This window comes from Paralichthys olivaceus, chromosome 21 (genome assembly GCF_024713975.1).
Source record: "Paralichthys olivaceus isolate ysfri-2021 chromosome 21, ASM2471397v2, whole genome shotgun sequence".
NCBI lineage: Eukaryota > Metazoa > Chordata > Actinopteri > Pleuronectiformes > Paralichthyidae > Paralichthys > Paralichthys olivaceus.
In genome coordinates, this window is record NC_091113.1 from 2,581,872 (window position 1) to 2,596,409 (window position 14,538).

General features: G+C 44.0%; 1 protein-coding gene and 2 long non-coding RNA genes across 3 annotated transcripts in view; 1 reads left to right on the forward strand and 2 right to left on the reverse strand.

The window, feature by feature from the left end:
- Nucleotides 1–1,193: 1,193 nt before the first annotated feature.
- Nucleotides 1,194–1,756, reverse strand: LOC138406029 (uncharacterized). Its single transcript, XR_011239696.1, has 2 exons — nucleotides 1,683–1,756; nucleotides 1,194–1,580 (listed from the first exon to the last, which is right to left on the reverse strand). It is a non-coding gene; the product is annotated as an uncharacterized lncRNA (long non-coding RNA).
- Nucleotides 1,757–5,799: 4,043 nt separating this feature from the next.
- LOC138406028 (uncharacterized) lies at nucleotides 5,800–10,032 on the reverse strand. The gene is made up of 2 exons (XR_011239695.1): nucleotides 9,901–10,032; nucleotides 5,800–6,430 (listed from the first exon to the last, which is right to left on the reverse strand). It is a non-coding gene; the product is annotated as an uncharacterized lncRNA (long non-coding RNA).
- The window catches only part of etv4 (ETS variant transcription factor 4), a 28,851-nt gene continuing 24,049 nt past the window's right edge, over nucleotides 9,737–14,538 (forward strand). The window contains exons 1-3 of the mRNA XM_069517405.1: nucleotides 9,737–10,227; nucleotides 10,781–10,871; nucleotides 11,026–11,073. Of these exons, the coding sequence (XP_069373506.1) occupies nucleotides 10,171–10,227; nucleotides 10,781–10,871; nucleotides 11,026–11,073 (196 nt within the window). The 5' untranslated portion in view covers nucleotides 9,737–10,170. The remainder of the gene's footprint in view (nucleotides 10,228–10,780; nucleotides 10,872–11,025; nucleotides 11,074–14,538) is intronic.

Here is a 14,538-nt window from a genome sequence, read left to right on the forward strand (position 1 = left end):
AAAAAGAGGCGAAAGTAAAAGCGTGACCGGCCTCAGTCATGTTCATCATCTCTGCGGAATGGATCGACTCTCTGAGAGACAGGCAGGCCGACAACATTCTCCTGATTGCCACATGAGGTGTCCTTTACACTGCCCCACTCTGCACCCAACGGAAAAATGATCTCACTCCTTCAAACACCACTGACTTCATCCCCTGATGTCGAGCACGGTGACATCAGCGCAGCTTTACCTGAGCGGAGCAAACACAACATGACACAAGAAGGGAGGGGTCACTTAGCGCTGCCCGCACTACGGGCCCAAGTTTTCTCAATAGAACGTTGTTTTTATCGTGTCCTGCTGCGTCGTGATGGACAGAGGGAGAATAACATGAGGTGGCATGTTGCGTAAGACTTCTCCAACCCTGTTCAGACTTCTCTGAGGTCCAGGTAACTTTGTCTGAGGATAAATCCAGTTTAATTTCTGAGTTTTGTCTGTTGTTTCAACGTGACGGTAACACTGTGCTCACTGAAGGGGAAGCAACATATATTTGGAAGCTTCCGGTGGTGGACAGCAAGTATCCAGACTAAGACTCTTGGGTTGAGACTCTTTCACTTTCCAAACAGACTGTTTACCTGCGGTGAACCAAAACCTGCTCATACATGTTTGGTCAAACTAGAAAAACAAAGACAGAGAGCTTCCGGCCCCATAAAGTACACTCACATGCAGAACGGATTTAAGAAACGTGTTGATAAGTGGGAGAGAACCAAGGTTTTCTGATCAAAATGTGCACATGTTGTGAAAAATGTTGGATCCAGTAAATTGCTTTATGAGTAAGACACTGATCTCCAAGGACAAACTGTTTAACTTCTCCTGACATGTGTTGTATTAAAAACCGGAGTGAACACGCGGCAAATGATTTTTTGTTTAGATCAAGAGAGAACAGCGTATTCTCAATGTTCAGGCCACAATCCAAACGTCCGCCCCCACCCACAGTCCTCCTGTGAAGGCTGTGATGTTGTCCGGGGCCATCCCGTGGTCAAATTGAAAAGTTCTCCTTTTGGACTTTTTGGGCTCGTTACGCATGATCCATAGCTTCATTGTGTTCTGGAGCTAAAAACAGGATTCACTGGGAAAGTCCAAAATCATGAGTGAGAAAAATTATTTTGAGTTGATGTGACACAGAGCCGGTGTGATTCCGATCTTTAAAAGCTCAATTTCTTTCCTTTTATTTGAAGAAACACAAAAGTACAAAATATAAAATATACACATAAAGAATAAGAAAAATACTGAAAGGACTGATTGGCCACTTTATCACAATATACACACATATACAAAGGATTGTTTCATAAAGATATCTTCATGATTTTCTGAGAAAATCACAAATTGTTGAGAAACATCCGATTTTACATTGTTGAAGAAATCTTGGATTTGTCCCCTGATCTGGATCCACACCACATCCCTCCATCAGGTTCTGTCAACGAGTTCAACTCGTGAGATAAAAGAAACTTGTAAATAGTGTTCGACGAACAGACGACAGAGTCTTGGCCCAAATCCTCCGTCTACACCAGAAGCCCCAAAACAATGGCCGTTGCTGATGAGCTCTGAGAATGAAACATAAGTGAAATATCCATCGGCCTCTCTCGTGTTTAGTTCGGCATGTTTACACACTCAACTATGCTAAACATTAGACATGCTAAACATACCAGCATTTCTCTGTTTACATCCCGAAGACCACAAATCAAGTACGACCACCTGATGTTGCTATAAAAAGGTGAAAGAGAAGACACATTCAAGAGACGGCGGCACAAAGCACACAGGATCATATGGAAACCTTCAGAACGGTCTCAGGACGTTTATCTACAACCATCAGGTCTTATTGAATTTACCAGGAGTCCAGGTGGGACAGCTGCGGTCAAGCTGAGTGACCTTGTGTTATCACGTCTCCCAGAACCGGATAAACCAAACACAACCAACCGCCCACTATTTCAGGCCTGCAAACAGACTTGTGTGTTGTTTTTGGTGGAAGGATCTGGAGGCATTGTTTACACCACAGAGTTTACAAGCATTGCGAGTCATTACAAGCTGGAATCCAACAGAATTAGACGGGCTCCCTCGTGAAAGCAGGATTGCAAAACCATGAAACCCCAGCAGCAAATGTGGAGCAGAGCTCGGAGAAGCTAAAATAACTTTCTATTAATCCAGTTTTTGTTTGATTTTCGACTCAGTGATGTTCCATTATATTGGATTTATAATAGACATCTTTATCGTCTGTGTACCAAACAGTCCGAGCGTCTATACGTCCCGCCTTTGATTGGACAGAGGCAGTTTTGATGAGGGGGGGAGGCGAGGGCCCCCGGGGGCCAGCCCCTCTGGTTTCCCCTCTGTATGGACAGATAAACCAGCTGCATCACTATAAATGACATAACATGGGATTTTTCTTTTGCCCTCCCAAATTAGCATGGTAATGAAGTGGAAAATGGGATATAAATGGAAATGTGGGTGAAGAGAGGGCTGGTGGCAACAATAGGAGGATTTACACAAAACCAGCGCTGTGTGGGCAGCGAGCGAGTGAAGGAGAGAGAGAGAGAGAGAGAGACGTCAACAAGGCTCTTCTGTGTCTCCTTGAAGCCGTCCTGCTTTTAGAACAAAACAATGTCTGCCACAACACTCTTTGGTCTCCACAATGTGCCTGTGGCCACTAACACAGGGACAGTTTTATGGCGTCAATACACATGAAGGCACTTTTGCGTTTGTCTCCAGGAGGTTACCTCCATTTCAATAAATCATTTGATGCCATTTTAAGTCAACAAATCCCATAAAGAGACCTCAAATAATCAATTGATCCCGTTTCACTTTTCCCATCATGCTGTTTAACTGAATCCAGCACTTGAATTAGTCGTTGGCTGTTGTTTAATTTGTGCTTTTATCCAGTTTCTATACTCACATGTTTAAAGGTCTTAAATATTTTTATGTTTCGATGCTTCTGATCTGTACTTCTATGCTCAACCAAGGCAGTAAAGGACACTGAATGACCTCTCTGTGTGTGATGATGTGCTATATATCAGTAAATCTGCTTTGCCTAACAAGTATCCAAGTCTTCTGTGCCAAAGACATCTGTTGTTGTTCAGAAACTCTTAAAACCAAACCCTGGTTACACTCACATATTTATTCATTCCGAAATCACTGTTGAACAGACAAAAGATAAAGATGAAAGATACAAATAAGTATGTTTTAAATAAAAGTTAACATTAGTGAGATGCTTTCATGTGTGTAACATATGTCTGATATTTCTAAACTTTTCATGGAATTTGTTGAGAATAAATAAAAACTAAAGAATTACATCTGCTATCGATCACATTTACTGGTATTAATGGTTCATATAGAGTTTCTTACATATCAAAATACAGGACAGAGATAAGAGAATCGAATCAGAATAAAAACAAGAATACAAGTTTAAAAAAAAGTTAAATAACATATTGAAATAGATGAAGAACACTTAAATGAACAAACAACAAATAATTGATGAATTTAAAGTGATAAAAGGTTGATTTTCACATCTACAATGACGTATTAACACTTTCAACAGTATTGTCGTTAAAATGAGTGTTAAGGGTGTGTGTGTGTGTGTGTGTGTGTGTGTGTGTGTGTGTGTGTGTGTGTGTGTGGCGGTCTGGGGGGGGAGACTTTAGAGTCAGCTTTGTGTTTTAACTGGCAGCTCAGCTGTGCCGGTGCAGCTGCATGGCAGCCACTTCTCCACAGCGCTGCCAGTCAAAAACACCCCTATAAATGCTATTGTGCTCACCTGATTGATCTTTCACAGGCCCAGGGCCGGCCAGACGGCCCGGCTTCGGAGGGGAACGGCGAGGAATGGTCAGAGAAAAAACAAGCAAGCCAGTGTCTGTGGCGGAGGAGGTTGGGCCGCAGGTGGCTAGGAGGCACGCTTGGGTTGGCTCACTCGCCGTCGTCAGATGCCAACAGTGACATTTCCTGACTATGGCTATACACAAGCAGGCATCCCAGCAACGGTGCAGTGTCCTGGGGGAATGAAGAACAGGCCTTGGGCGGATGTTACAGCACACCCAGTCAAAGAAGGGGGAAGATGTATGGGAGCATGCATTAAACATGAAACGTACACACTCTCTCATAAACACACTAATAAAGATCTCTTTCTGTGTCATTATCTCTTTCTTCACACACACACACACACAAAAACACACACCTCCACTGAAGCTCGTCTGTGGCTGTGGGGGTTCAACCGAGGCGAGCAAAGCCTGTCTGCGGCGCTGACTGGACATCAGTGCCAGGAATTCCTCATGGCTGGTGCGCAGGCGGGGAAATCACTGGACGTGTCTCTGTGGTCTAAACCAGGCCGGCGGTGACAGTCGCCTGCACCAGCGTCAAGGAGCACAGCGCCGGGAGGTGTGAATCAAAAATCTCCTGGTCTCCATTCATGTGGACAGAAGTGACCCATGCTGCGTCCACACGTCTGGACGGGCAGAAACAGAGATGTGGGGAAATGATGATGTAGACAGTTGCTGATTGGGTGTTTTTTTACACCCGGGGTTGAAATAAAGCAGATTCAAGGTGCAGCTCTCCAGCAGAAACATGATAGAATGTTTTTTAACGCCCTAAACAACCAGCTCTTTCCAGGAAGGTCACGAGTTCCAATAATCCAGCTTGACCTTCTGAGGAAGTATTCTCTGCGTTTTAAAAACAAAACTGGCTCTGCTTTGTCTGGAGTTATTTTCAGGTACGTATTGTTTGCTGCGGATATAAACTCCTGGACGTAACTCTGGCACCTTGGTTTGGAACGCAGGCAGGACACAAGGAAACCCAGGGGGCGGGGGGGGGGGTGTCCAGATTTGGCAGCGTGGCGTGAAGAGGATGTGAGAAACTCGTGTGTGGGAGTTGAGATTATTTTAAATCTAGAGGAGAAACTGGAAAAAAAAGGGGCACAGACACGCAAGCGAGTTACAAGGGCATGTGAAACAATCGCACAAATCCACACAGACTGAGCCGCGTTCCACACAATCAATGTTTGCACTGGGAATCATTTTCCAGTTGGCGTGGCACGTGAGAGAAGCTGCTCTTCCTCTGCAGCTCGTCCCAGTCCAAACAAACCAGGCCTCAGTAAGTCGTGTTTGTTTTCATGGTCGCGTGACGCCCCAGCATCCCCCACCAGGACCGGTGTCATGCATGTGCACTCGGCGTCACGTGATCGTTTCCGGGTTTCATTTGCGTGTGGAGACATTTGAGTTTCCAGAATGTTTTCATGTTTAAACTTAGAGCTGTGGGTATTTATGTATGGATCACATGAACGTGTTTGTGAGAGGGGTCGCCCCCCCCCCAGCACTTTAGCGTCTCTCAGCTCATTGTTTTGGTTTTCTGGTCTCACTGCTCTCATCCATTTTGATTCCAGCAGAAAGGGGTTGATTTCAGCTGCGGACACTGTTCACGACCTGCTCTTACGATTTCACGATTTGCACTTAGCAGCTAAAGAGTCTGATTCATCTCTCAGGATTTGGTGGAGAGCAACTGGAAAGTATGACGACGGACAAATAAATAAACGTTACATTTTCGGTGGGGAGGAATTTATAGGTTTGCACACATGGATTCAACACACATGGTCTGGTTTTGGTTTTGGCATCGCTTGGCAAAGCAGAACAAGACTTGTTATGGGAATCTGTTCTCAGCAGGGTCGGAGTCATTACACACACACACACACGTACACACTATGGTTAAGATGGGTACGTTTTTGAAAGAAGAGATGAAAGGCATCAAAGCGGAGGTGGATAAAATCACATACACACAAAAAAAACATGCATTAAATTCACTTTATTCATATCGTAGAGATCAGAGTCAGACTGTGATAGAATCTGAAAAGTGTGTTTGTATTATTACGACAACAACATGTCACAGTGAAATGATATAACAGAAATAAAAGATGTGACTACTTAAGAGAACTCAATTGAAATCAACTGTCCTCAATTCATAATTTAAAATCTTGAAATTAAAGATTTTCAAAATTCATTCTTCTTTTCAGACAAGACCACGGATTATTTATAAAAATGGACGACGTGACGGCTACCAAAGAGTGAAGCCAAATAATCTTGATCGCCCCCTGATGGCTGGCTGCAGTATAGCTCATGAGCCCCACTTCTTCAACGCAAATATGGACTAAACTTAAAAATTGTTCCTCAAAGACGATTTCTGTCATTTTAATGAATAATCCCACAGATGCTTGATGTTTTTTCATGTTTCTGATAAGATTGGTTTTGATTAGTCACTTGATGCTATAAAAACGAGGTGAAACATCACGATTGATTCCTGATTGGTCGAACTGGGACCTCGCCACCATGGCTACATCCCCCCGATCGGTACTCTGCAGATTCTGGCTCCACATGACATCATTGACAGGAGCGTCCATATCCAGGATATTTTGGCTTCCTCTCTGAACAGTGGGAGGAAGTGAAGATTCATATTTAGATACAGTTTATGGAGAAAAGACATGGAACACACTTGTGCATGTTAATTCAAATGCGGACATGGAGTCTTGAAAATTGAAAATTTCCAATTCAATCACAGCGGAAGATGAGTCATGTGCCTCACAACCAGTAAAACAACTAATGGAGCTTTGAATGGGCTTGTTGTTGTCGGTTGTTCAGTGTCTGTTCCCTCGTAGGTTCTGGTGCATGCAACTCACGAATTTGAGTTTCCAGCTCTTAAAAAGAAAATCTTGCTGGTATAGAAATTGGCCAGAATTTTATAAATCAGTTCATCTGGAGCTGAAGTGAGAAAAAAGGGGGTTGTAACTGGATGTTCCGTAGTTTCCCGTAAGTGTGATGCCCTTGTTTCCAAACAAAGATCTTCACGTGTTTATCAGTCACCATCGGCCTTATCAGGAGCGAGTGAGGAGAAGGAAGGAGGAGAGAGGGAGAGAGGAAAGACGGAGGGGTGCTGTCGACGAGCCTGTCGCACCACACCATCCCCCACAGACGCCTCGGCCTCGGGCTCCTTCTGTCTCTTCACCCTCCGAATCCGTTTCCCCTCTCTCTCTCACTCAGTGTCATCGTTCACTCCTCATTTTCCTGTTTTATCTCCCTCGCTCTGTTTCTGTCTAGAAAAGAATCCCACTCTTTCTGAATATTCCTCTTCAAACCTCTGTTTTCGGGCACTTCTCGCTCACTCGTTCTCTCCAGGAGCAGCTGGAGCTATAATAACATTTCGCCCATCCATCAAGCACAGCCAGCGTTGATCAATAAGCACTCTGACTCCACTCCTCAGCATCGCACTGAACTTCAAATGTCTCCCCTCTGTCTCTGTCAGTACTTATCTCTCTGCTGACAAAGCTACATTACAGCTCGGGGTGGATGACTATTACAATAGATTTCACAATGCATTTCACTACTGTGTGTGTGTGTGTGTGTGTGTGTGTGTGCTGTAAAAGAAATACACCAGAGCTGATCTACACCCTCTGTCTATGTTCTATAATTTTTCAATTCATCCTCAAGGATCTAAAGAAGTTGTAAATCATGTATATAGGCAGTAACAACACGGCTGCATCAGCATAATAGTGTATATGTGTGTGTATAGGTGTCTAAATGTGTGGGTATTTAACACGGCCTGTTTCTTTTGAAGGTGTCAACCGCGTGTGAATTAACAACACGTGTGCTTCTTACACACGTGGCACGTTTCAGAGGTTTCTTCATGTTAAATTCTCATTTGTAAAGGTTTTAATCACGTAGATCTGTTTACACAATCACATTGTGGGGACTCGTCTTGCTGGAATGGAAAATGTTTGTATCTAAATATAAATGTTTTTTTTGCCCAGGCATGATTTTTCCCAGTATGTGAGGGGAATCACACAATAATGTCGAGTCATGCTTTGATGTATGCAATAAAATGAGTTGGCAGAAATTAAATATAGAAGAATCCAACCAATCAGCAGACGTTCCTTCCATTTTTCTTCCAGTTCATGTGAGAGAAAGACAGACAAAGGTCTCGGCTCTTTCTCGGCTTGTGACCGTTCACCACAGGTTCTGCTTTCGCTGGAAATAAGTGAGCAATGCGTTGAAAGAGGGGTTTTCTGTCGTTCATTATAATTTGGGGGAGTTTGCAGCCCGGCTGAGGGGCTGTGGAGACGCTCCTTGTTTCATGGATTCATCCTGGGACGAAGTGTGCGGAGAGAAGCGTCGTCCATCTTCCTGTTGTTAATCAGAACTCATAAAGGCCAATGAGAATGTGCTGGGAAGCAGAAATCGAACTCTTTCAGTTCCACTATTTGTCACTTCTGGCTTCATTTCTTGTGACCCGATATTTCAGCTTGTGGCCACATTGTGTGTGTTTTAACCAGAGAGAGAGTTTTTCAGTCTTCTAAGAGGGAAAAAAAAACTATCCAGGAATTCACAGAGAAGATAAGAACAACATCATGTAACCTGTTTTTCTTCTTGTAAGCCTTTTGAGGCCCCTTTAAATTCACAGTGAGTCCCTCTTAAGAGTTCCAGCCCCGGTTTGGGAACCCATGCGTCAGCCTATTGGTTACAGCAGAGTTTATATAGTGCTTTAAATGTAATAAAACGACTACTAAACAACTCTAATGATGTACTTTTGTTGATATCCTCAAGCCAAACTGCTGCACCGAGCAGGGCTGATGTAATATTTATAGCCTGTTGTGAGCATCTAAATATCATTAAGCAGGAAATAACATGTAGAGCGTCACCTGTTCTGGAGATTAAATCAGATATCGACGGAAGAGAAAGAGAAAGAGGATGAGAAGGACGAAGAACCTTCTGGACTGAAACCACACTCGGACCCCATCACAGCTTCACTTTCCTGTCTCTCTCCTTTAACAAAACACAGCCCCTGTGGCTTCATCTCGGTTTGATTTCAATAAGCAACAAGCATCTTTCGCCGTCCTGCTCCTGCTCTTTGTGCACAAAGCTCGGTGGAGAACTTCAAGTCCTGTGGTTTTCGTGCGGTGTAGACTTAAAACCACAAGAATGTGAGAATGCATGTTCCTGAGCAGATTCACGGCAGTTTTAATGTGCAAGTCTCCTGCAGAGCTGGTGCCACTGCTTCTCTTCCTCCTGGAGGTGCAGAGACGTGGAGTGAAGTAAACAACATGAGGTTATGTGAGTTTGTTCGAGCAGGAGAAAGAAGAAAAACATGTCAGGACTTTTCATGCCAGGGCAGGTTTTTTATGAATGGAAGTTTTTTTTTTTTTTTTCTTCCTCTGCTAACTTTCCCTCTCTCTCTCTCTCTTTTTTTTTTTTGTGAATGAAAAACAACTGGAAAATCCGGAATAAAAGAACCACAGTGTCCGGGGAGGTGATTGGCTGCTGTGGTGCAAGCTCCACCCACGGTTGCTAGGATGTGGAATACCGGACTTCTGATTGGCTCCTGGGTGGAACCGAGACTTCATTCATAAGTCAGTGTAGTCATGCGGACAATGGCGAGAAATTTGAGCCCTTGAAAGAGGAAATCAACCAATCAGGAGTCTCCTCTGGGTCGAGCTGGAAAAGCAAGTCTCCCTGAAATACCCCCCCCCCCAAAAAAAAAAATCAGGTCTGATAGAGAAACGACAGAACAGCTGGGAATTAAAAAGTCACAACACTTCAATATAAACTCAAACTGCACTCAATAAACTTTTGGTTCGGTTGCAGGGACTCGACTAACATCTGGTTCCCCTCTCACGTTCAGCTGCTTCCTAATAGAAAGTGGAGACTGGCAGTGTGGGCAGACGTGGCAGAAAGCCCGAGCAGCAGAAAAAAAGAAAAGAAAAAAGAAGCTGTTAAATAACATTAATCACACGACACACTTTGTGATGCGTGTTGCTGTTTGACGCTGGGGACGCATTCTGCTGCACACGAACCAAAGGAGCAAAAAAAAAAAAAAAGTGCGTAAATTGGTGCGTAAAAGTACCTGAACATTTTTTTGCAGGTTGAATTGGACGCGTCTCTCTCTCCCTCTTTCTCTCACGCACGCTCACGCACACAAAAGAGATTTGTAAAGAGGGCAGCAGCCCGCTGGGTAATCACTTGCCATCACTTCCCCTCGGCATTTTTTGTGAATGGAGCTCATTATGCATGCAGCCTCCACGCAGCTCCATTCACAAGCTGCGCTCCCTCCTCTCCGTGCACGGCTGCGTGGATCTCACTCAGCTCAGCCTCAATGACCACAAACGGTTAACGGATGGATTATAAGATGGATGGATATTTGGACCAGCAAGTGCCTTACACTTTAGCAAATGTACGTATGGATGAAGTCTTCTCTTACTTTCAAATGCGTGCGCGTTTTCGTTGCAGCCACCGGGCTCTATCCGTGTCGCGTCTGCACGAGTTGTTTCTTTTTCTTTTTCACGCGTAAAGCAGCTGTGCGCGCGACGGAAAACGGTCTCTGAAAGCGCCTAAAACTGCCGCAACATGTCCACAAAGTGAATCACATGGAGTTGTGCAAGTAATAATGTTTGCAAACGGGTTTGTCCGGGGTGAGGAGCGCGTCCGTGTTTGTGCCAAACGGCCAGTTTACTTCAGACGCAGGCTGCGCGTTTGTTTTTCCACCGATCGCCTCTACAACTGAGAAATGTGTTGTTGTCCGAGGAGCCCTGCGTTCACCTCCCGGCTCCCATTTGTGACCCATTACAAATTATTATCATCACCACCCTGCTCAGATGCATCCAAGTGCTTAACCCTGCATCATTTCTGCCTGTTCTCCATGGCACAGCAAACATGGCATTGTCTGTTTTCATCATTAATTCCCTGCTGGAGTCTTGTTTCTCACTTTTCCTCTATGGGTTTTACAGAAGTCGCAAGGAAATGGGCCCCTAAATAGACTGTTGATGGCAGCGAAGAGGAAATACATGGACACAGAATTACCCCCTCAGGAATCTGAAGGTAAAGAAGTGGAAGTCCACAATTTTGGCCTCTGGTCTCATAACATGTTTACATCATGGTAGACGAACCGTAAAGCTCATATCTTCATTTGTATTGATCACGTTCTGGTGTCTCTGCTGTGTGTTGATCCTTTTCTTTCTTTTTTTCTGTCCAGACCTCTTCCAGGATTTAAGCCAACTCCAGGAGACATGGCTCACGGAAGGTGAGAGTTGCCCCTCAGGCTGATTCTCCTCTTAATCTCTGCTTTTCTGTGATGATGCACCATTTATTTATTACTGTCCCCATGAGGTTGATGATGTGTCTGTCTGTCTGGGAAGATTGGTGGACACAGAAAGTCACAGAAGACTATGGCCTCTAGGTTTTCTGTCAGTCTCCACAAAGTTTCACTTTGTCAGTGAGGCGCTGTCCTCAATCTGATCCTGAGAATAAAAATGATATCTGAGTTTAGCCGCTGTTGTCCTGTAGCTTAAACTTTCTGATGCTTACAACACAGAAGACAAAAAGTCCAGAGAGAACACAGTCGGGACAGTATTAGTTGAGCATGTCCTATTTTGGCCATGTTGGCATGTAGTGTGCTTGCCAGTCAGCGGCCAAGGCAAACAAACAGGCTATTTGGCTTGTGTCACTCAAAGGCACATAGCGATGAAATGAGGCCCTGTCGGAGGCAATTGTCAGCTTGTAGACTTGATAAGTGCAACGATGACATGAGCCCTAATGGAGTAATTATACTGTATGCCGAGAGAGAGACAGAGAGAGACAGAGAGAGAGGAGGGGGAGTACAACTCAAGCCGTGAGTCATGACGCCTGTTTTCGGTGCTGACCTGGAGCTCAGCAGCGGCAGGACAATGGGTCTAAACTGAGAATTGCACCAAGAGGTGTGAACTCTGTTGTGTCGACGGCTTTGATGTGGAGCTTTAAAGGGAAATGTGACATTTATATTGTAACGTGATTCACGTGAAAACTCCTATTGATCCTGTTTAAAATCCCCCTCAGCTCAAAATGTGTTTATCTGACCCTCGCTGTGCAGAACGATGTACGGTCAGAGCTGGAAGGTTATTTTCACATTGATCTGTTTAAAGTGTGAATGTAAAAGTAAAGTTGGGACATCAGGATCGGTTTGGATCAAGTTGTGGCTCAAGATGCAGCGAGGCGACATCTAGACGTGTGAAATTTAATTCACTGACATGAAAAACTTGAGTTAGAACATTTGAGAAGAGGGACTGGAAGCCTTTTTGTTTTTAATTGAACTTTGTGGAAAAACTTCAGATACAGGTTCTTATTCAAAGCATGTTTGGAGGGAATTCAAAATTCATGACAGAAACTTTCCAATTCTTTGTAAATGCCGTTTTAATGAAGTGCATATGGGTGGTGCTCTTTTGTTATTGCCTCTGCAGAATTTCATAACATTTCTAATCATGAAAATTGCTTGTGTCACCTTTTTTAAAACAGTACAATGAGGCCCAGTGTTGACTTTGAGTCATGCAGGCCAGTGAACTAAAGGGAAGTCAAGGCAGTTGCATTTGTCTTAAGGCCAGACAGACATTTAAATAGAGCCCACTCCTCAGCCATGCTACTGTCTATGACCAAACAATACTGTATGCGTGTTAGCTTTCTCCCCTTTTCTCATGCGGTGTCAAAAAACCGGCAAGTTCACTTCACACCGCCGTCCCACGCAGACAAAAAGCCGAGAGCCAGAGCCAATAAAACCACAACAATGGGTGTCGCTTCAAAGTTGGAGGCTTTTCGTATTCACAGGTTTGGCTATAAATGCCACCCTCAAAGGGTTAGAGCACAAACAAACCACAGGAAAAAAGTCTCTCATTTACCTCAAGTGGAATTTAATAATCCAGATACTTTTGGTTTTATTTGCTCAAGGTTTATCAGCCTACCAGGTTTCTGCTGCCAACTCACTGCAGTGAATTTGAATGAAACAAGTCAGAAATCCGTTTTTTCCAGGAAGTTGTAAAACAAAGAATCTTGACACTGCTTCTAAACACCGATATTGAGCGTCCCATCCCTAATCTGGTCGTGTACGATCATTTAACCTCAAAATACGATAATGTTCAGCCTCTGGTAAGATACTTCAACATCTCCCATGTGGCAACGCTGCCTCTCTATTGTGTATCTGTGGCAGAAGTCTCCTATCAAGTCAAATCCTGGACAAATGAAAGTAAAACTTCCAAAACACAGTTAAGAAAGTAAAGTAAAATATATATATATATATATATATATATATATGTATTTTTTCTGTTTTGGGAAACATCATGTTCTGACTTTGAAATCCAGCCGGTAGCTTATTGTCGACTCACAGTGAACACAGCAAAAAAAAAAAGGCAGAGCAGAAAGATGGAAGTGTAACTTTATCAAAGTGTTATTTAACCCTAAGTACGGGCTTGTTCCCAGCTTCCCCGGCTAAGACCCCTCCTTTCCTGCTGCATTAATTAAAGACCTTATCATGACTGATTGCAGTTGTGAGGGATTCACCAAGATTGTAAAACCTGGTCCCTGCTGGAGGGAGGTTTTTTTTTTTTTTTTTTTTTTTTTTGTTGCTACAGAAGAGCGGAAGCGAGGGAGAGAAAGACAGGGTGAAGCACTGAATGGCAAGAGTTCAGGAGCTTGTCACATCTTGTCTCATTTTGGCCTTTAGGTTTATATGACTGAGGCAGCTTGGCCCCTCCCAGGATCTCCTACCGAGAGAAAAAAAAAAAAAAGTCATTCAAGGTGCCTGGAAGCATCAGGAGAACATGCGTCTGTGCTCGTATAAACCCACTTTCCTTCTTGTGCTGACTTGCATCTCAAAGCCCCTGACGAGGTGTTCCTGGAAACAAATCAGATACACATGCAAGCGGAAAGTGCACAGACGCAAACACACACACACACACACACACACACACCAGGGTTCAGGCTAATGTCTGGTGGTCGACATCCGTGTTTCTTCTCTCCTGCGTCTTCATGAGGTCCGGCATGTTCCGTTCTGGACATGTTGAAACTAGTGGAAGTGATTGATTGTTGGATCTGTGCAGCTGAACATCGGCCCCTGCTCTGTCTCATGCAGCCGTTTTTATTTCTGCCCCCCCCTGAGGCTGAGAGGCTGAAAAGTTAAAAGGGGGTAATATTGTTATGGTATAGTAACCCACAGGATGCAGCGTTACGTAAAAGAAATCGATGTGATTTATCTGAACATGCTCCAAAACGTCGTCGTCCGGTTTCCTCTGCACAGGAAGGAGGAGTGTGACGACAAGAAAGTGGATTTGAATTTCTTATTTCCTCTTTTTGTCCTCTGTGTGTGTGAGATTTGGTTTCTGTGTCGTGTGTCTGGAAATCGTAGTGATAGATGGAGAGAGAGAGGAGAGGCCAGGGAGGTCGAACGCTGGGTGAGGTGACAGTCAAAAGGCCTCAGTGCAGAGTTTTGCTGGCGTCCATGTTGTTGAAAAAAACTGGAGTGACTCCGGATTACAACGGTTGCTCGACCTGGTTCTGCTCAGGTCTTTGAATATTTAAATATGATGCACACAAGCTCCAGCCTCGTTGGGTGAATCTGACCTTCTCAAAGGATTTGAGCCTCTAACCTTCTAAATTCTCTAAAAAATAATAAATAAGGAACTGATTTGATCTGCTGCTTTTCCAGTTAGATCCTAAATGAGTTTGGATTATGAGAGAGGTTTAA